Below are 18339 nucleotides of genomic sequence, written 5' to 3' on the forward strand. Positions count from 1 at the left end.
CCCTTCCAGCAGCGAGGATCGTGCTCTGCTGGTGCGAGAGAGGCTGCCCCGTGTTTTCTGGAAGCTTTTGGAAGAGGGGAAGTGCGTGCGGGTGGTGGTGGCGGGCTGGGAGCCGTGGTCTTGCCCGGCAACGTTGTGTTGGTGGGTGCTGTGCTGGGGGTGCTGGCACGTGCACGACGATTTGGCGTGCCTAGGTGCCGTCACCGCAGGAGGTGGTGGTGGTGGTGGAGGTCCGTGTGCGGACCTTGTCCGTGTTGCCCTATTCCGGTTGGTGGTGCAAGGTGTCTTCAAGCGGCGCAACGAGAGGGTTTGTCGTGGAGAATGCCTGAAGCGTCGAGAGTGGCCGCGCTCAGCCTCATCAAAGCGATGCTGTGTGCCGTGCGTCGTCTGCTTGGAATCATGGAATGGTTTGGGTGGGGAGGGGCCTTGAAGGGCCATCTGGTCGAAGCCCCCAGCAGCGAGCAGGGCCGTCTTCGACTCGATGAGGTTGCTCAGAGCGCCGTCCAACCGGACCGTGAATGTTTGCAGGGATGGGGCAGCTACCACCTGTCTGGGCAAGCCGTTGCGGTGTTGCAGCGCCCCGATGGTAGGAAATGTCTTCCTTGTATCTAGTCTGCATCTAGCCTCTTTTAGCGTAGAGCCGTTGCGCCTTGTCCTACCGCTACAGGCCCCATGAAAAAGTCTGTGCCCACCTTTCTGCTGAGCCCCCTTTAAGTATTGAAAGGCCGCAGTGAGGTCTCGGCGGAGCCTTCTCTTCTCCAGTTGTCTGGAGAACCCCAAGTCTCTCAGCCTGTCCTCACAGGAGAGGTGTTCCATGCCTGTGATGATGTTGGTGGCCCTCCTCTGGACCCGGCCCAAGAGGTCCGCGTCTTCCCTGGAGTGAGGGCTCCGGAGCTGCTGCTGAGTGGGTCTAAAGCGGGGTGGGAGGGGGAGGACGTTGAGGAGCCAAGGGCCGAAGAGGTGATTGTGGTGCGGACGGCTAGCCCCTGGCAGAGTTTTTCAGAAGAGGTTGAGGAAAGTGCCTCCTTGGGGAGGTGCCAAAGCGAAGAGTGGGCCCGGGATGTGTGCAGAGCCGTGTTTGGAGCAGGGCCTGGAGGAGGTGTTGAGTGGAGGCGGCTTCCCCCCAGGCCAGGCCAGGCCAGGCCAAGCCAGGCCAGGCCAGGCCAGGCCAGCGTCTCGTTTCCCGCGCTTCTGAGACAAGAGGCACGGGCAAGCTTTTTGCAACAGGTCTTTATTTTTCTGTCGAATAAATAGGTGAATAAATAGCTTTATAAAAACCATTGTGAAAATAAATAGAAGACGGTCTCTAAAGAGAGGAGCCGTCGGCGGAGGCTGAGGGTGCAGGGCGGTTCTCGCGTCGGCCCTTGCCGTCGGTCAGGGGAGGCGGGAGGGCAGAGGCGGGGATGGGGCGGTGTTGCAGAAGTGGTGGTGGCGGCGGGGCGTGGGGCCGTGGGGGTTGGTGGGGTCGCTGGGCTAACTGGGGATGGTGCGGGTGAGGTTGTGGAGGTGTTGGAAGCAGACGCGAGCTTCGAGGCGGACGTGGTCCCAGGCGCAGGCGCTGTGGTTGTGGGTGTGGAGGAAGTCGTGGATGTGGCGGAAGTATTTGTTGACGTTGAGCAGCAGGTTGCGGGGCCCTCGGCCTTGGAGGAGCGTGGCGTTGGCTGGCAGGCATTGCTGGAGCTGGTGGATGTGGTGCTGGAGGTTGTTGAGGAGGTGGTGTCGTGCCTGGGCGTCCCAGTGTTGGGGGGTGGTGGGGCTGCTGAGGGTGGCGAAGAGGTGCTGGAGGATGCGGAGGGCGGTGGCGGCGGCTTGCTGTGGGTGGTTGGTGTGGAGGAGGGCGTCGGGGAAGAAGGGCGCCTGCTGGTGGTGGCAGGGCTGTGGGGTGCTGGGAGCCATGGCCTGGAGGAGCTGGAGGCTGTCCCAGGGGAAGGTGGCGTCGCGGGGACGCAGGTGGTGGCAGGCGAGGGCGGTGGCGAGAGCCGGCAGGAGGAGCAGGAGCGCCGGGGCGCCGTGCGGCCGGCGGGGCTGTGGGGTTGCGGGCGCAGCCATGGTGGGGCTGTGGGTGCTGCGTGGGTGGTGCTGGGCAGGAGGCTGGTCAGGCTTGGAGTGGTGGTGGTGGTAGTGGTGCGGGTGGGCGCTGTGCTTGGGGTGCTTGCCGGGTGGCCGGCTTTATGCGGTGCCACGGCTTTGCCTTCCTCGCTTTCCGATTGCAGCGAGTTTCCGGCTGTGGTTTTCGGTTTTGTCTGGTGGCTGCGGTGGTCTCGGGGAAGTGCGTTGGTGGGGTGGCCGCGCGTGGGGAGGGCGGTGGCGGTGGCGGTGCTTTGCTGGTGGTGTGTTGGGGGGGAGGTTGGCTGTAGTGGTTGAGTGGGGGATGCGAAAGCGCTGGGGCAGAGCCCTTGGGGGCAGCTGTGCCGGGGAGGTGTGTTAGGGTTTCCGTGTGTCCTGCGGGGCGAGCTGTGGTGCCTCTTTTCTGCGGCTGAAGTTTCCCTTCCTGGCCAGGCGTCTTTTCCGCCTGTAATGCCCTGGTGCTGGTTGTGGTCTGTTTTCCTTTCACTTGTGGCTCGGCTTTGTGTTCGTCTTAGCTGGTCTTTCTTTTCTTTTCGTGTTGGGAAGGCTTGTGAAGTGATGTCACTTGGCAGAGCCGGGGGAGTCCCCTCGTGGAGCGAGGGCCTAGGGGTGGCGTTGGCGTGCGAGGGGGTGGCTCTGGGTGTAGGCACTTGAGCTTTGGATGTGTTTGTGGCTGGGGCTGCCCCCGCTGGTGTGTTTGAAGGTGGTGAGAATGGGGAAGAAGGGCAGGAGGAAAGGCTTGAGGAAGAAGGAAGGGGAAAAAGGGGAGAGTTTTTCTCCTGCTCTTGCTGCTGCGTCGGGTCGCTGGCTGTGGTGCCGTGCGTGTGCCCCCGCAGCAGGAGTCTTGCTGTGTTTTCCGTGCCTCCTCGCCAGAGGTGGCTGGAGTTCCTCGCAAAGAGGAAAATGTGCCCCGTAAGCGAAGGGTCTTGCGTTAGGGACGGCCTGCGCCCCGAGAGGAGGGGTGTCCGAGAGTCCTCTGGAGGGGGAGCTGAGCCAGCTGTGCTCTGGTTGTAGATCTCTGGTGGGGGCGGTGGGGGGAGGAGGTGGAGGTTGCACTCGCTGAGGTTTTCGGGTCCCTTCCAGCAGCGAGGATCGTGCTCTGCTGGTGCGAGAGAGGCTGCCCCGTGTTTTCTGGAAGCTTTTGGAAGAGGGGAAGTGCGTGCGGGTGGTGGTGGCGGGCTGGGAGCCGTGGTCTTGCCCGGCAACGTTGTGTTGGTGGGTGCTGTGCTGGGGGTGCTGGCACGTGCACGACGATTTGGCGTGCCTAGGTGCCGTCACCGCAGGAGGTGGTGGTGGTGGTGGAGGTGGAGGTCCGTGTGCGGACCTTGTCCGTGTTGCCCTATTCCGGTTGGTGGTGCAAGGTGTCTTCAAGCGGCGCAACGAGAGGGTTTGTCGTGGAGAATGCCTGAAGCGTCGAGAGTGGCCGCGCTCAGCCTCATCAAAGCGATGCTGTGTGCCGTGCGTCGTCTGCTTGGAATCATGGAATGGTTTGGGTGGGGAGGGGCCTTGAAGGGCCATCTGGTCGAAGCCCCCAGCAGCGAGCAGGGCCGTCTTCGACTCGATGAGGTTGCTCAGAGCGCCGTCCAACCGGACCGTGAATGTTTGCAGGGATGGGGCAGCTACCACCTGTCTGGGCAAGCCGTTGCGGTGTTGCAGCGCCCCGATGGTAGGAAATGTCTTCCTTGTATCTAGTCTGCATCTAGCCTCTTTTAGCGTAGAGCCGTTGCGCCTTGTCCTACCGCTACAGGCCCCATGAAAAAGTCTGTGCCCACCTTTCTGCTGAGCCCCCTTTAAGTATTGAAAGGCCGCAGTGAGGTCTCGGCGGAGCCTTCTCTTCTCCAGTTGTCTGGAGAACCCCAAGTCTCTCAGCCTGTCCTCACAGGAGAGGTGTTCCATGCCTGTGATGATGTTGGTGGCCCTCCTCTGGACCCGGCCCAAGAGGTCCGCGTCTTCCCTGGAGTGAGGGCTCCGGAGCTGCTGCTGAGTGGGTCTAAAGCGGGGTGGGAGGGGGAGGACGTTGAGGAGCCAAGGGCCGAAGAGGTGATTGTGGTGCGGACGGCTAGCCCCTGGCAGAGTTTTTCAGAAGAGGTTGAGGAAAGTGCCTCCTTGGGGAGGTGCCAAAGCGAAGAGTGGGCCCGGGATGTGTGCAGAGCCGTGTTTGGAGCAGGGCCTGGAGGAGGTGTTGAGTGGAGGCGGCTTCCCCCCAGGCCAGGCCAGGCCAGGCCAGGCCAAGCCAGGCCAGGCCAGGCCAGCGTCTCGTTTCCCACGCTTCTGAGACAAGAGGCACGGGCAAGCTTTTTGCAACAGGTCTTTATTTTTCTGTCGAATAAATAGGTGAATAAATAGCTTTATAAAAACCATTGTGAAAATAAATAGAAGACGGTCTCTAAAGAGAGGAGCCGTCGGCGGAGGCTGAGGGTGCAGGGCGGTTCTCGCGTCGGCCCTTGCCGTCGGTCAGGGGAGGCGGGAGGGCAGAGGCGGGGATGGGGCGGTGTTGCAGAAGTGGTGGTGGCGGCGGGGCGTGGGGCCGTGGGGGTTGGTGGGGTCGCTGGGCTAACTGGGGATGGTGCGGGTGAGGTTGTGGAGGTGTTGGAAGCAGACGCGAGCTTCGAGGCGGACGTGGTCCCAGGCGCAGGCGCTGTGGTTGTGGGTGTGGAGGAAGTCGTGGATGTGGCGGAAGTATTTGTTGACGTTGAGCAGCAGGTTGCGGGGCCCTCGGCCTTGGAGGAGCGTGGCGTTGGCTGGCAGGCATTGCTGGAGCTGGTGGATGTGGTGCTGGAGGTTGTTGAGGAGGTGGTGTCGTGCCTGGGCGTCCCAGTGTTGGGGGGTGGTGGGGCTGCTGAGGGTGGCGAAGAGGTGCTGGAGGATGCGGAGGGCGGTGGCGGCGGCTTGCTGTGGGTGGTTGGTGTGGAGGAGGGCGTCGGGGAAGAAGGGCGCCTGCTGGTGGTGGCAGGGCTGTGGGGTGCTGGGAGCCATGGCCTGGAGGAGCTGGAGGCTGTCCCAGGGGAAGGTGGCGTCGCGGGGACGCAGGTGGTGGCAGGCGAGGGCGGTGGCGAGAGCCGGCAGGAGGAGCAGGAGCGCCGGGGCGCCGTGCGGCCGGCGGGGCTGTGGGGTTGCGGGCGCAGCCATGGTGGGGCTGTGGGTGCTGCGTGGGTGGTGCTGGGCAGGAGGCTGGTCAGGCTTGGAGTGGTGGTGGTGGTAGTGGTGCGGGTGGGCGCTGTGCTTGGGGTGCTTGCCGGGTGGCCGGCTTTATGCGGTGCCACGGCTTTGCCTTCCTCGCTTTCCGATTGCAGCGAGTTTCCGGCTGTGGTTTTCGGTTTTGTCTGGTGGCTGCGGTGGTCTCGGGGAAGTGCGTTGGTGGGGTGGCCGCGCGTGGGGAGGGCGGTGGCGGTGGCGGTGCTTTGCTGGTGGTGTGTTGGGGGGGAGGTGGGCTGTAGTGGTTGAGTGGGGGATGCGAAAGCGCTGGGGCAGAGCCCTTGGGGGCAGCTGTGCCGGGGAGGTGTGTTAGGGTTTCCGTGTGTCCTGCGGGGCGAGCTGTGGTGCCTCTTTTCTGCGGCTGAAGTTTCCCTTCCTGGCCAGGCGTCTTTTCCGCCTGTAATGCCCTGGTGCTGGTTGTGGTCTGTTTTCCTTTCACTTGTGGCTCGGCTTTGTGTTCGTCTTAGCTGGTCTTTCTTTTCTTTTCGTGTTGGGAAGGCTTGTGAAGTGATGTCACTTGGCAGAGCCGGGGGAGTCCCCTCGTGGAGCGAGGGCCTAGGGGTGGCGTTGGCGTGCGAGGGGGTGGCTCTGGGTGTAGGCACTTGAGCTTTGGATGTGTTTGTGGCTGGGGCTGCCCCCGCTGGTGTGTTTGAAGGTGGTGAGAATGGGGAAGAAGGGCAGGAGGAAAGGCTTGAGGAAGAAGGAAGGGGAAAAAGGGGAGAGTTTTTCTCCTGCTCTTGCTGCTGCGTCGGGTCGCTGGCTGTGGTGCCGTGCGTGTGCCCCCGCAGCAGGAGTCTTGCTGTGTTTTCCGTGCCTCCTCGCCAGAGGTGGCTGGAGTTCCTCGCAAAGAGGAAAATGTGCCCCGTAAGCGAAGGGTCTTGCGTTAGGGACGGCCTGCGCCCCGAGAGGAGGGGTGTCCGAGAGTCCTCTGGAGGGGGAGCTGAGCCAGCTGTGCTCTGGTTGTAGATCTCTGGTGGGGGCGGTGGGGGGAGGAGGTGGAGGTTGCACTCGCTGAGGTTTTCGGGTCCCTTCCAGCAGCGAGGATCGTGCTCTGCTGGTGCGAGAGAGGCTGCCCCGTGTTTTCTGGAAGCTTTTGGAAGAGGGGAAGTGCGTGCGGGTGGTGGTGGCGGGCTGGGAGCCGTGGTCTTGCCCGGCAACGTTGTGTTGGTGGGTGCTGTGCTGGGGGTGCTGGCACGTGCACGACGATTTGGCGTGCCTAGGTGCCGTCACCGCAGGAGGTGGTGGTGGTGGTGGAGGTCCGTGTGCGGACCTTGTCCGTGTTGCCCTATTCCGGTTGGTGGTGCAAGGTGTCTTCAAGCGGCGCAACGAGAGGGTTTGTCGTGGAGAATGCCTGAAGCGTCGAGAGTGGCCGCGCTCAGCCTCATCAAAGCGATGCTGTGTGCCGTGCGTCGTCTGCTTGGAATCATGGAATGGTTTGGGTGGGGAGGGGCCTTGAAGGGCCATCTGGTCGAAGCCCCCAGCAGCGAGCAGGGCCGTCTTCGACTCGATGAGGTTGCTCAGAGCGCCGTCCAACCGGACCGTGAATGTTTGCAGGGATGGGGCAGCTACCACCTGTCTGGGCAAGCCGTTGCGGTGTTGCAGCGCCCCGATGGTAGGAAATGTCTTCCTTGTATCTAGTCTGCATCTAGCCTCTTTTAGCGTAGAGCCGTTGCGCCTTGTCCTACCGCTACAGGCCCCATGAAAAAGTCTGTGCCCACCTTTCTGCTGAGCCCCCTTTAAGTATTGAAAGGCCGCAGTGAGGTCTCGGCGGAGCCTTCTCTTCTCCAGTTGTCTGGAGAACCCCAAGTCTCTCAGCCTGTCCTCACAGGAGAGGTGTTCCATGCCTGTGATGATGTTGGTGGCCCTCCTCTGGACCCGGCCCAAGAGGTCCGCGTCTTCCCTGGAGTGAGGGCTCCGGAGCTGCTGCTGAGTGGGTCTAAAGCGGGGTGGGAGGGGGAGGACGTTGAGGAGCCAAGGGCCGAAGAGGTGATTGTGGTGCGGACGGCTAGCCCCTGGCAGAGTTTTTCAGAAGAGGTTGAGGAAAGTGCCTCCTTGGGGAGGTGCCAAAGCGAAGAGTGGGCCCGGGATGTGTGCAGAGCCGTGTTTGGAGCAGGGCCTGGAGGAGGTGTTGAGTGGAGGCGGCTTCCCCCCAGGCCAGGCCAGGCCAGGCCAGGCCAAGCCAGGCCAGGCCAGGCCAGCGTCTCGTTTCCCACGCTTCTGAGACAAGAGGCACGGGCAAGCTTTTTGCAACAGGTCTTTATTTTTCTGTTGAATAAATAGGTGAATAAATAGCTTTATAAAAACCATTGTGAAAATAAATAGAAGACGGTCTCTAAAGAGAGGAGCCGTCGGCGGAGGCTGAGGGTGCAGGGCGGTTCTCGCGTCGGCCCTTGCCGTCGGTCAGGGGAGGCGGGAGGGCAGAGGCGGGGATGGGGCGGTGTTGCAGAAGTGGTGGTGGCGGCGGGGCGTGGGGCCGTGGGGGTTGGTGGGGTCGCTGGGCTAACTGGGGATGGTGCGGGTGAGGTTGTGGAGGTGTTGGAAGCAGACGCGAGCTTCGAGGCGGACGTGGTCCCAGGCGCAGGCGCTGTGGTTGTGGGTGTGGAGGAAGTCGTGGATGTGGCGGAAGTATTTGTTGACGTTGAGCAGCAGGTTGCGGGGCCCTCGGCCTTGGAGGAGCGTGGCGTTGGCTGGCAGGCATTGCTGGAGCTGGTGGATGTGGTGCTGGAGGTTGTTGAGGAGGTGGTGTCGTGCCTGGGCGTCCCAGTGTTGGGGGGTGGTGGGGCTGCTGAGGGTGGCGAAGAGGTGCTGGAGGATGCGGAGGGCGGTGGCGGCGGCTTGCTGTGGGTGGTTGGTGTGGAGGAGGGCGTCGGGGAAGAAGGGCGCCTGCTGGTGGTGGCAGGGCTGTGGGGTGCTGGGAGCCATGGCCTGGAGGAGCTGGAGGCTGTCCCAGGGGAAGGTGGCGTCGCGGGGACGCAGGTGGTGGCAGGCGAGGGCGGTGGCGAGAGCCGGCAGGAGGAGCAGGAGCGCCGGGGCGCCGTGCGGCCGGCGGGGCTGTGGGGTTGCGGGCGCAGCCATGGTGGGGCTGTGGGTGCTGCGTGGGTGGTGCTGGGCAGGAGGCTGGTCAGGCTTGGAGTGGTGGTGGTGGTAGTGGTGCGGGTGGGCGCTGTGCTTGGGGTGCTTGCCGGGTGGCCGGCTTTATGCGGTGCCACGGCTTTGCCTTCCTCGCTTTCCGATTGCAGCGAGTTTCCGGCTGTGGTTTTCGGTTTTGTCTGGTGGCTGTGGTGGTCTCGGGGAAGTGCGTTGGTGGGGTGGCCGCGCGTGGGGAGGGCGGTGGCGGTGCTTTGCTGGTGGTGTGTTGGGGGGGAGGTTGGCTGTAGTGGTTGAGTGGGGGATGCGAAAGCGCTGGGGCAGAGCCCTTGGGGGCAGCTGTGCCGGGGAGGTGTGTTAGGGTTTCCGTGTGTCCTGCGGGGCGAGCTGTGGTGCCTCTTTTCTGCGGCTGAAGTTTCCCTTCCTGGCCAGGCGTCTTTTCCGCCTGTAATGCCCTGGTGCTGGTTGTGGTCTGTTTTCCTTTCACTTGTGGCTCGGCTTTGTGTTCGTCTTAGCTGGTCTTTCTTTTCTTTTCGTGTTGGGAAGGCTTGTGAAGTGATGTCACTTGGCAGAGCCGGGGGAGTCCCCTCGTGGAGCGAGGGCCTAGGGGTGGCGTTGGCGTGCGAGGGGGTGGCTCTGGGTGTAGGCACTTGAGCTTTGGATGTGTTTGTGGCTGGGGCTGCCCCCGCTGGTGTGTTTGAAGGTGGTGAGAATGGGGAAGAAGGGCAGGAGGAAAGGCTTGAGGAAGAAGGAAGGGGAAAAAGGGGAGAGTTTTTCTCCTGCTCTTGCTGCTGCGTCGGGTCGCTGGCTGTGGTGCCGTGCGTGTGCCCCCGCAGCAGGAGTCTTGCTGTGTTTTCCGTGCCTCCTCGCCAGAGGTGGCTGGAGTTCCTCGCAAAGAGGAAAATGTGCCCCGTAAGCGAAGGGTCTTGCGTTAGGGACGGCCTGCGCCCCGAGAGGAGGGGTGTCCGAGAGTCCTCTGGAGGGGGAGCTGAGCCAGCTGTGCTCTGGTTGTAGATCTCTGGTGGGGGCGGTGGGGGGAGGAGGTGGAGGTTGCACTCGCTGAGGTTTTCGGGTCCCTTCCAGCAGCGAGGATCGTGCTCTGCTGGTGCGAGAGAGGCTGCCCCGTGTTTTCTGGAAGCTTTTGGAAGAGGGGAAGTGCGTGCGGGTGGTGGTGGCGGGCTGGGAGCCGTGGTCTTGCCCGGCAACGTTGTGTTGGTGGGTGCTGTGCTGGGGGTGCTGGCACGTGCACGACGATTTGGCGTGCCTAGGTGCCGTCACCGCAGGAGGTGGTGGTGGTGGTGGAGGTCCGTGTGCGGACCTTGTCCGTGTTGCCCTATTCCGGTTGGTGGTGCAAGGTGTCTTCAAGCGGCGCAACGAGAGGGTTTGTCGTGGAGAATGCCTGAAGCGTCGAGAGTGGCCGCGCTCAGCCTCATCAAAGCGATGCTGTGTGCCGTGCGTCGTCTGCTTGGAATCATGGAATGGTTTGGGTGGGGAGGGGCCTTGAAGGGCCATCTGGTCGAAGCCCCCAGCAGCGAGCAGGGCCGTCTTCGACTCGATGAGGTTGCTCAGAGCGCCGTCCAACCGGACCGTGAATGTTTGCAGGGATGGGGCAGCTACCACCTGTCTGGGCAAGCCGTTGCGGTGTTGCAGCGCCCCGATGGTAGGAAATGTCTTCCTTGTATCTAGTCTGCATCTAGCCTCTTTTAGCGTAGAGCCGTTGCGCCTTGTCCTACCGCTACAGGCCCCATGAAAAAGTCTGTGCCCACCTTTCTGCTGAGCCCCCTTTAAGTATTGAAAGGCCGCAGTGAGGTCTCGGCGGAGCCTTCTCTTCTCCAGTTGTCTGGAGAACCCCAAGTCTCTCAGCCTGTCCTCACAGGAGAGGTGTTCCATGCCTGTGATGATGTTGGTGGCCCTCCTCTGGACCCGGCCCAAGAGGTCCGCGTCTTCCCTGGAGTGAGGGCTCCGGAGCTGCTGCTGAGTGGGTCTAAAGCGGGGTGGGAGGGGGAGGACGTTGAGGAGCCAAGGGCCGAAGAGGTGATTGTGGTGCGGACGGCTAGCCCCTGGCAGAGTTTTTCAGAAGAGGTTGAGGAAAGTGCCTCCTTGGGGAGGTGCCAAAGCGAAGAGTGGGCCCGGGATGTGTGCAGAGCCGTGTTTGGAGCAGGGCCTGGAGGAGGTGTTGAGTGGAGGCGGCTTCCCCCCAGGCCAGGCCAGGCCAGGCCAGGCCAAGCCAGGCCAGGCCAGGCCAGCGTCTCGTTTCCCACGCTTCTGAGACAAGAGGCACGGGCAAGCTTTTTGCAACAGGTCTTTATTTTTCTGTCGAATAAATAGGTGAATAAATAGCTTTATAAAAACCATTGTGAAAATAAATAGAAGACGGTCTCTAAAGAGAGGAGCCGTCGGCGGAGGCTGAGGGTGCAGGGCGGTTCTCGCGTCGGCCCTTGCCGTCGGTCAGGGGAGGCGGGAGGGCAGAGGCGGGGATGGGGCGGTGTTGCAGAAGTGGTGGTGGCGGCGGGGCGTGGGGCCGTGGGGGTTGGTGGGGTCGCTGGGCTAACTGGGGATGGTGCGGGTGAGGTTGTGGAGGTGTTGGAAGCAGACGCGAGCTTCGAGGCGGACGTGGTCCCAGGCGCAGGCGCTGTGGTTGTGGGTGTGGAGGAAGTCGTGGATGTGGCGGAAGTATTTGTTGACGTTGAGCAGCAGGTTGCGGGGCCCTCGGCCTTGGAGGAGCGTGGCGTTGGCTGGCAGGCATTGCTGGAGCTGGTGGATGTGGTGCTGGAGGTTGTTGAGGAGGTGGTGTCGTGCCTGGGCGTCCCAGTGTTGGGGGGTGGTGGGGCTGCTGAGGGTGGCGAAGAGGTGCTGGAGGATGCGGAGGGCGGTGGCGGCGGCTTGCTGTGGGTGGTTGGTGTGGAGGAGGGCGTCGGGGAAGAAGGGCGCCTGCTGGTGGTGGCAGGGCTGTGGGGTGCTGGGAGCCATGGCCTGGAGGAGCTGGAGGCTGTCCCAGGGGAAGGTGGCGTCGCGGGGACGCAGGTGGTGGCAGGCGAGGGCGGTGGCGAGAGCCGGCAGGAGGAGCAGGAGCGCCGGGGCGCCGTGCGGCCGGCGGGGCTGTGGGGTTGCGGGCGCAGCCATGGTGGGGCTGTGGGTGCTGCGTGGGTGGTGCTGGGCAGGAGGCTGGTCAGGCTTGGAGTGGTGGTGGTGGTAGTGGTGCGGGTGGGCGCTGTGCTTGGGGTGCTTGCCGGGTGGCCGGCTTTATGCGGTGCCACGGCTTTGCCTTCCTCGCTTTCCGATTGCAGCGAGTTTCCGGCTGTGGTTTTCGGTTTTGTCTGGTGGCTGTGGTGGTCTCGGGGAAGTGCGTTGGTGGGGTGGCCGCGCGTGGGGAGGGCGGTGGCGGTGCTTTGCTGGTGGTGTGTTGGGGGGGAGGTTGGCTGTAGTGGTTGAGTGGGGGATGCGAAAGCGCTGGGGCAGAGCCCTTGGGGGCAGCTGTGCCGGGGAGGTGTGTTAGGGTTTCCGTGTGTCCTGCGGGGCGAGCTGTGGTGCCTCTTTTCTGCGGCTGAAGTTTCCCTTCCTGGCCAGGCGTCTTTTCCGCCTGTAATGCCCTGGTGCTGGTTGTGGTCTGTTTTCCTTTCACTTGTGGCTCGGCTTTGTGTTCGTCTTAGCTGGTCTTTCTTTTCTTTTCGTGTTGGGAAGGCTTGTGAAGTGATGTCACTTGGCAGAGCCGGGGGAGTCCCCTCGTGGAGCGAGGGCCTAGGGGTGGCGTTGGCGTGCGAGGGGGTGGCTCTGGGTGTAGGCACTTGAGCTTTGGATGTGTTTGTGGCTGGGGCTGCCCCCGCTGGTGTGTTTGAAGGTGGTGAGAATGGGGAAGAAGGGCAGGAGGAAAGGCTTGAGGAAGAAGGAAGGGGAAAAAGGGGAGAGTTTTTCTCCTGCTCTTGCTGCTGCGTCGGGTCGCTGGCTGTGGTGCCGTGCGTGTGCCCCCGCAGCAGGAGTCTTGCTGTGTTTTCCGTGCCTCCTCGCCAGAGGTGGCTGGAGTTCCTCGCAAAGAGGAAAATGTGCCCCGTAAGCGAAGGGTCTTGCGTTAGGGACGGCCTGCGCCCCGAGAGGAGGGGTGTCCGAGAGTCCTCTGGAGGGGGAGCTGAGCCAGCTGTGCTCTGGTTGTAGATCTCTGGTGGGGGCGGTGGGGGGAGGAGGTGGAGGTTGCACTCGCTGAGGTTTTCGGGTCCCTTCCAGCAGCGAGGATCGTGCTCTGCTGGTGCGAGAGAGGCTGCCCCGTGTTTTCTGGAAGCTTTTGGAAGAGGGGAAGTGCGTGCGGGTGGTGGTGGCGGGCTGGGAGCCGTGGTCTTGCCCGGCAACGTTGTGTTGGTGGGTGCTGTGCTGGGGGTGCTGGCACGTGCACGACGATTTGGCGTGCCTAGGTGCCGTCACCGCAGGAGGTGGTGGTGGTGGTGGAGGTCCGTGTGCGGACCTTGTCCGTGTTGCCCTATTCCGGTTGGTGGTGCAAGGTGTCTTCAAGCGGCGCAACGAGAGGGTTTGTCGTGGAGAATGCCTGAAGCGTCGAGAGTGGCCGCGCTCAGCCTCATCAAAGCGATGCTGTGTGCCGTGCGTCGTCTGCTTGGAATCATGGAATGGTTTGGGTGGGGAGGGGCCTTGAAGGGCCATCTGGTCGAAGCCCCCAGCAGCGAGCAGGGCCGTCTTCGACTCGATGAGGTTGCTCAGAGCGCCGTCCAACCGGACCGTGAATGTTTGCAGGGATGGGGCAGCTACCACCTGTCTGGGCAAGCCGTTGCGGTGTTGCAGCGCCCCGATGGTAGGAAATGTCTTCCTTGTATCTAGTCTGCATCTAGCCTCTTTTAGCGTAGAGCCGTTGCGCCTTGTCCTACCGCTACAGGCCCCATGAAAAAGTCTGTGCCCACCTTTCTGCTGAGCCCCCTTTAAGTATTGAAAGGCCGCAGTGAGGTCTCGGCGGAGCCTTCTCTTCTCCAGTTGTCTGGAGAACCCCAAGTCTCTCAGCCTGTCCTCACAGGAGAGGTGTTCCATGCCTGTGATGATGTTGGTGGCCCTCCTCTGGACCCGGCCCAAGAGGTCCGCGTCTTCCCTGGAGTGAGGGCTCCGGAGCTGCTGCTGAGTGGGTCTAAAGCGGGGTGGGAGGGGGAGGACGTTGAGGAGCCAAGGGCCGAAGAGGTGATTGTGGTGCGGACGGCTAGCCCCTGGCAGAGTTTTTCAGAAGAGGTTGAGGAAAGTGCCTCCTTGGGGAGGTGCCAAAGCGAAGAGTGGGCCCGGGATGTGTGCAGAGCCGTGTTTGGAGCAGGGCCTGGAGGAGGTGTTGAGTGGAGGCGGCTTCCCCCCAGGCCAGGCCAGGCCAGGCCAGGCCAAGCCAGGCCAGGCCAGGCCAGCGTCTCGTTTCCCACGCTTCTGAGACAAGAGGCACGGGCAAGCTTTTTGCAACAGGTCTTTATTTTTCTGTCGAATAAATAGGTGAATAAATAGCTTTATAAAAACCATTGTGAAAATAAATAGAAGACGGTCTCTAAAGAGAGGAGCCGTCGGCGGAGGCTGAGGGTGCAGGGCGGTTCTCGCGTCGGCCCTTGCCGTCGGTCAGGGGAGGCGGGAGGGCAGAGGCGGGGATGGGGCGGTGTTGCAGAAGTGGTGGTGGCGGCGGGGCGTGGGGCCGTGGGGGTTGGTGGGGTCGCTGGGCTAACTGGGGATGGTGCGGGTGAGGTTGTGGAGGTGTTGGAAGCAGACGCGAGCTTCGAGGCGGACGTGGTCCCAGGCGCAGGCGCTGTGGTTGTGGGTGTGGAGGAAGTCGTGGATGTGGCGGAAGTATTTGTTGACGTTGAGCAGCAGGTTGCGGGGCCCTCGGCCTTGGAGGAGCGTGGCGTTGGCTGGCAGGCATTGCTGGAGCTGGTGGATGTGGTGCTGGAGGTTGTTGAGGAGGTGGTGTCGTGCCTGGGCGTCCCAGTGTTGGGGGGTGGTGGGGCTGCTGAGGGTGGCGAAGAGGTGCTGGAGGATGCGGAGGGCGGTGGCGGCGGCTTGCTGTGGGTGGTTGGTGTGGAGGAGGGCGTCGGGGAAGAAGGGCGCCTGCTGGTGGTGGCAGGGCTGTGGGGTGCTGGGAGCCATGGCCTGGAGGAGCTGGAGGCTGTCCCAGGGGAAGGTGGCGTCGCGGGGACGCAGGTGGTGGCAGGCGAGGGCGGTGGCGAGAGCCGGCAGGAGGAGCAGGAGCGCCGGGGCGCCGTGCGGCCGGCGGGGCTGTGGGGTTGCGGGCGCAGCCATGGTGGGGCTGTGGGTGCTGCGTGGGTGGTGCTGGGCAGGAGGCTGGTCAGGCTTGGAGTGGTGGTGGTGGTAGTGGTGCGGGTGGGCGCTGTGCTTGGGGTGCTTGCCGGGTGGCCGGCTTTATGCGGTGCCACGGCTTTGCCTTCCTCGCTTTCCGATTGCAGCGAGTTTCCGGCTGTGGTTTTCGGTTTTGTCTGGTGGCTGTGGTGGTCTCGGGGAAGTGCGTTGGTGGGGTGGCCGCGCGTGGGGAGGGCGGTGGCGGTGCTTTGCTGGTGGTGTGTTGGGGGGGAGGTTGGCTGTAGTGGTTGAGTGGGGGATGCGAAAGCGCTGGGGCAGAGCCCTTGGGGGCAGCTGTGCCGGGGAGGTGTGTTAGGGTTTCCGTGTGTCCTGCGGGGCGAGCTGTGGTGCCTCTTTTCTGCGGCTGAAGTTTCCCTTCCTGGCCAGGCGTCTTTTCCGCCTGTAATGCCCTGGTGCTGGTTGTGGTCTGTTTTCCTTTCACTTGTGGCTCGGCTTTGTGTTCGTCTTAGCTGGTCTTTCTTTTCTTTTCGTGTTGGGAAGGCTTGTGAAGTGATGTCACTTGGCAGAGCCGGGGGAGTCCCCTCGTGGAGCGAGGGCCTAGGGGTGGCGTTGGCGTGCGAGGGGGTGGCTCTGGGTGTAGGCACTTGAGCTTTGGATGTGTTTGTGGCTGGGGCTGCCCCCGCTGGTGTGTTTGAAGGTGGTGAGAATGGGGAAGAAGGGCAGGAGGAAAGGCTTGAGGAAGAAGGAAGGGGAAAAAGGGGAGAGTTTTTCTCCTGCTCTTGCTGCTGCGTCGGGTCGCTGGCTGTGGTGCCGTGCGTGTGCCCCCGCAGCAGGAGTCTTGCTGTGTTTTCCGTGCCTCCTCGCCAGAGGTGGCTGGAGTTCCTCGCAAAGAGGAAAATGTGCCCCGTAAGCGAAGGGTCTTGCGTTAGGGACGGCCTGCGCCCCGAGAGGAGGGGTGTCCGAGAGTCCTCTGGAGGGGGAGCTGAGCCAGCTGTGCTCTGGTTGTAGATCTCTGGTGGGGGCGGTGGGGGGAGGAGGTGGAGGTTGCACTCGCTGAGGTTTTCGGGTCCCTTCCAGCAGCGAGGATCGTGCTCTGCTGGTGCGAGAGAGGCTGCCCCGTGTTTTCTGGAAGCTTTTGGAAGAGGGGAAGTGCGTGCGGGTGGTGGTGGCGGGCTGGGAGCCGTGGTCTTGCCCGGCAACGTTGTGTTGGTGGGTGCTGTGCTGGGGGTGCTGGCACGTGCACGACGATTTGGCGTGCCTAGGTGCCGTCACCGCAGGAGGTGGTGGTGGTGGTGGAGGTCCGTGTGCGGACCTTGTCCGTGTTGCCCTATTCCGGTTGGTGGTGCAAGGTGTCTTCAAGCGGCGCAACGAGAGGGTTTGTCGTGGAGAATGCCTGAAGCGTCGAGAGTGGCCGCGCTCAGCCTCATCAAAGCGATGCTGTGTGCCGTGCGTCGTCTGCTTGGAATCATGGAATGGTTTGGGTGGGGAGGGGCCTTGAAGGGCCATCTGGTCGAAGCCCCCAGCAGCGAGCAGGGCCGTCTTCGACTCGATGAGGTTGCTCAGAGCGCCGTCCAACCGGACCGTGAATGTTTGCAGGGATGGGGCAGCTACCACCTGTCTGGGCAAGCCGTTGCGGTGTTGCAGCGCCCCGATGGTAGGAAATGTCTTCCTTGTATCTAGTCTGCATCTAGCCTCTTTTAGCGTAGAGCCGTTGCGCCTTGTCCTACCGCTACAGGCCCCATGAAAAAGTCTGTGCCCACCTTTCTGCTGAGCCCCCTTTAAGTATTGAAAGGCCGCAGTGAGGTCTCGGCGGAGCCTTCTCTTCTCCAGTTGTCTGGAGAACCCCAAGTCTCTCAGCCTGTCCTCACAGGAGAGGTGTTCCATGCCTGTGATGATGTTGGTGGCCCTCCTCTGGACCCGGCCCAAGAGGTCCACGTCTTCCCTGGAGTGAGGGCTCCGGAGCTGCTGCTGAGTGGGTCTAAAGCGGGGTGGGAGGGGGAGGACGTTGAGGAGCCAAGGGCCGAAGAGGTGATTGTGGTGCGGACGGCTAGCCCCTGGCAGAGTTTTTCAGAAGAGGTTGAGGAAAGTGCCTCCTTGGGGAGGTGCCAAAGCGAAGAGTGGGCCCGGGATGTGTGCAGAGCCGTGTTTGGAGCAGGGCCTGGAGGAGGTGTTGAGTGGAGGCGGCTTCCCCCCAGGCCAGGCCAGGCCAGGCCAAGCCAGGCCAGGCCAGGCCAGGCCAGCGTCTCGTTTCCCGCGCTTCTGAGACAAGAGGCACGGGCAAGCTTTTTGCAACAGGTCTTTATTTTTCTGTCGAATAAATAGGTGAATAAATAGCTTTATAAAAACCATTGTGAAAATAAATAGAAGACGGTCTCTAAAGAGAGGAGCCGTCGGCGGAGGCTGAGGGTGCAGGGCGGTTCTCGCGTCGGCCCTTGCCGTCGGTCAGGGGAGGCGGGAGGGCAGAGGCGGGGATGGGGCGGTGTTGCAGAAGTGGTGGTGGCGGCGGGGCGTGGGGCCGTGGGGGTTGGTGGGGTCGCTGGGCTAACTGGGGATGGTGCGGGTGAGGTTGTGGAGGTGTTGGAAGCAGACGCGAGCTTCGAGGCGGACGTGGTCCCAGGCGCAGGCGCTGTGGTTGTGGGTGTGGAGGAAGTCGTGGATGCGGCGGAAGTATTTGTTGACGTTGAGCAGCAGGTTGCGGGGCCCTCGGCCTTGGAGGAGCGTGGCGTTGGCTGGCAGGCATTGCTGGAGCTGGTGGATGTGGTGCTGGAGGTTGTTGAGGAGGTGGTGTCGTGCCTGGGCGTCCCAGTGTTGGGGGGTGGTGGGGCTGCTGAGGGTGGCGAAGAGGTGCTGGAGGATGCGGAGGGCGGTGGCGGCGGCTTGCTGTGGGTGGTTGGTGTGGAGGAGGGCGTCGGGGAAGAAGGGCGCCTGCTGGTGGTGGCAGGGCTGTGGGGTGCTGGGAGCCATGGCCTGGAGGAGCTGGAGGCTGTCCCAGGGGAAGGTGGCGTCGCGGGGACGCAGGTGGTGGCAGGCGAGGGCGGTGGCGAGAGCCGGCAGGAGGAGCAGGAGCGCCGGGGCGCCGTGCGGCCGGCGGGGCTGTGGGGTTGCGGGCGCAGCCATGGTGGGGCTGTGGGTGCTGCGTGGGTGGTGCTGGGCAGGAGGCTGGTCAGGCTTGGAGTGGTGGTGGTGGTAGTGGTGCGGGTGGGCGCTGTGCTTGGGGTGCTTGCCGGGTGGCCGGCTTTATGCGGTGCCACGGCTTTGCCTTCCTCGCTTTCCGATTGCAGCGAGTTTCCGGCTGTGGTTTTCGGTTTTGTCTGGTGGCTGCGGTGGTCTCGGGGAAGTGCGTTGGTGGGGTGGCCGCGCGTGGGGAGGGCGGTGGCGGTGGCGGTGCTTTGCTGGTGGTGTGTTGGGGGGGAGGTTGGCTGTAGTGGTTGAGTGGGGGATGCGAAAGCGCTGGGGCAGAGCCCTTGGGGGCAGCTGTGCCGGGGAGGTGTGTTAGGGTTTCCGTGTGTCCTGCGGGGCGAGCTGTGGTGCCTCTTTTCTGCGGCTGAAGTTTCCCTTCCTGGCCAGGCGTCTTTTCCGCCTGTAATGCCCTGGTGCTGGTTGTGGTCTGTTTTCCTTTCACTTGTGGCTCGGCTTTGTGTTCGTCTTAGCTGGTCTTTCTTTTCTTTTCGTGTTGGGAAGGCTTGTGAAGTGATGTCACTTGGCAGAGCCGGG

The 18339-nt window shown here is 63.0% G+C and overlaps 7 protein-coding genes across 22 annotated transcripts in view; 1 reads left to right on the top strand and 6 right to left on the bottom strand.

The window, feature by feature from the left end:
- The window catches only part of UBAP2 (ubiquitin associated protein 2), a 186807-nt gene that overhangs the window by 117250 nt on the left and 51218 nt on the right, over positions 1-18339 (top strand). The gene's annotated exons all lie outside the window — the stretch shown is intronic.
- Positions 1474-2049, bottom strand: LOC126035931 (interferon-like). Its single transcript, XM_049795079.1, has one exon. It carries the CDS (start codon positions 2047-2049, stop codon positions 1474-1476), a length of 576 nt encoding a protein of 191 aa, XP_049651036.1.
- Positions 4621-5196, bottom strand: LOC126035940 (interferon-like). Its single transcript, XM_049795090.1, has one exon. The coding sequence runs from the start codon at positions 5194-5196 to the stop codon at positions 4621-4623; it is 576 nt and encodes a 191-aa protein (XP_049651047.1).
- LOC126035941 (interferon-like) lies at positions 7762-8337 on the bottom strand. Its single transcript, XM_049795091.1, has one exon. The coding sequence runs from the start codon at positions 8335-8337 to the stop codon at positions 7762-7764; it is 576 nt and encodes a 191-aa protein (XP_049651048.1).
- On the bottom strand, positions 10897-11472 carry LOC126035928 (interferon-like). The gene has a single exon (XM_049795076.1). It carries the CDS (start codon positions 11470-11472, stop codon positions 10897-10899), a length of 576 nt encoding a protein of 191 aa, XP_049651033.1.
- LOC126035933 (interferon-like) lies at positions 14032-14607 on the bottom strand. The gene has a single exon (XM_049795082.1). The coding sequence runs from the start codon at positions 14605-14607 to the stop codon at positions 14032-14034; it is 576 nt and encodes a 191-aa protein (XP_049651039.1).
- On the bottom strand, positions 17167-17742 carry LOC126035936 (interferon-like). Its single transcript, XM_049795085.1, has one exon. The coding sequence runs from the start codon at positions 17740-17742 to the stop codon at positions 17167-17169; it is 576 nt and encodes a 191-aa protein (XP_049651042.1).

This window comes from Accipiter gentilis, chromosome Z (genome assembly GCF_929443795.1).
Source record: "Accipiter gentilis chromosome Z, bAccGen1.1, whole genome shotgun sequence".
Classification (NCBI taxonomy): domain Eukaryota; kingdom Metazoa; phylum Chordata; class Aves; order Accipitriformes; family Accipitridae; genus Astur; species Astur gentilis.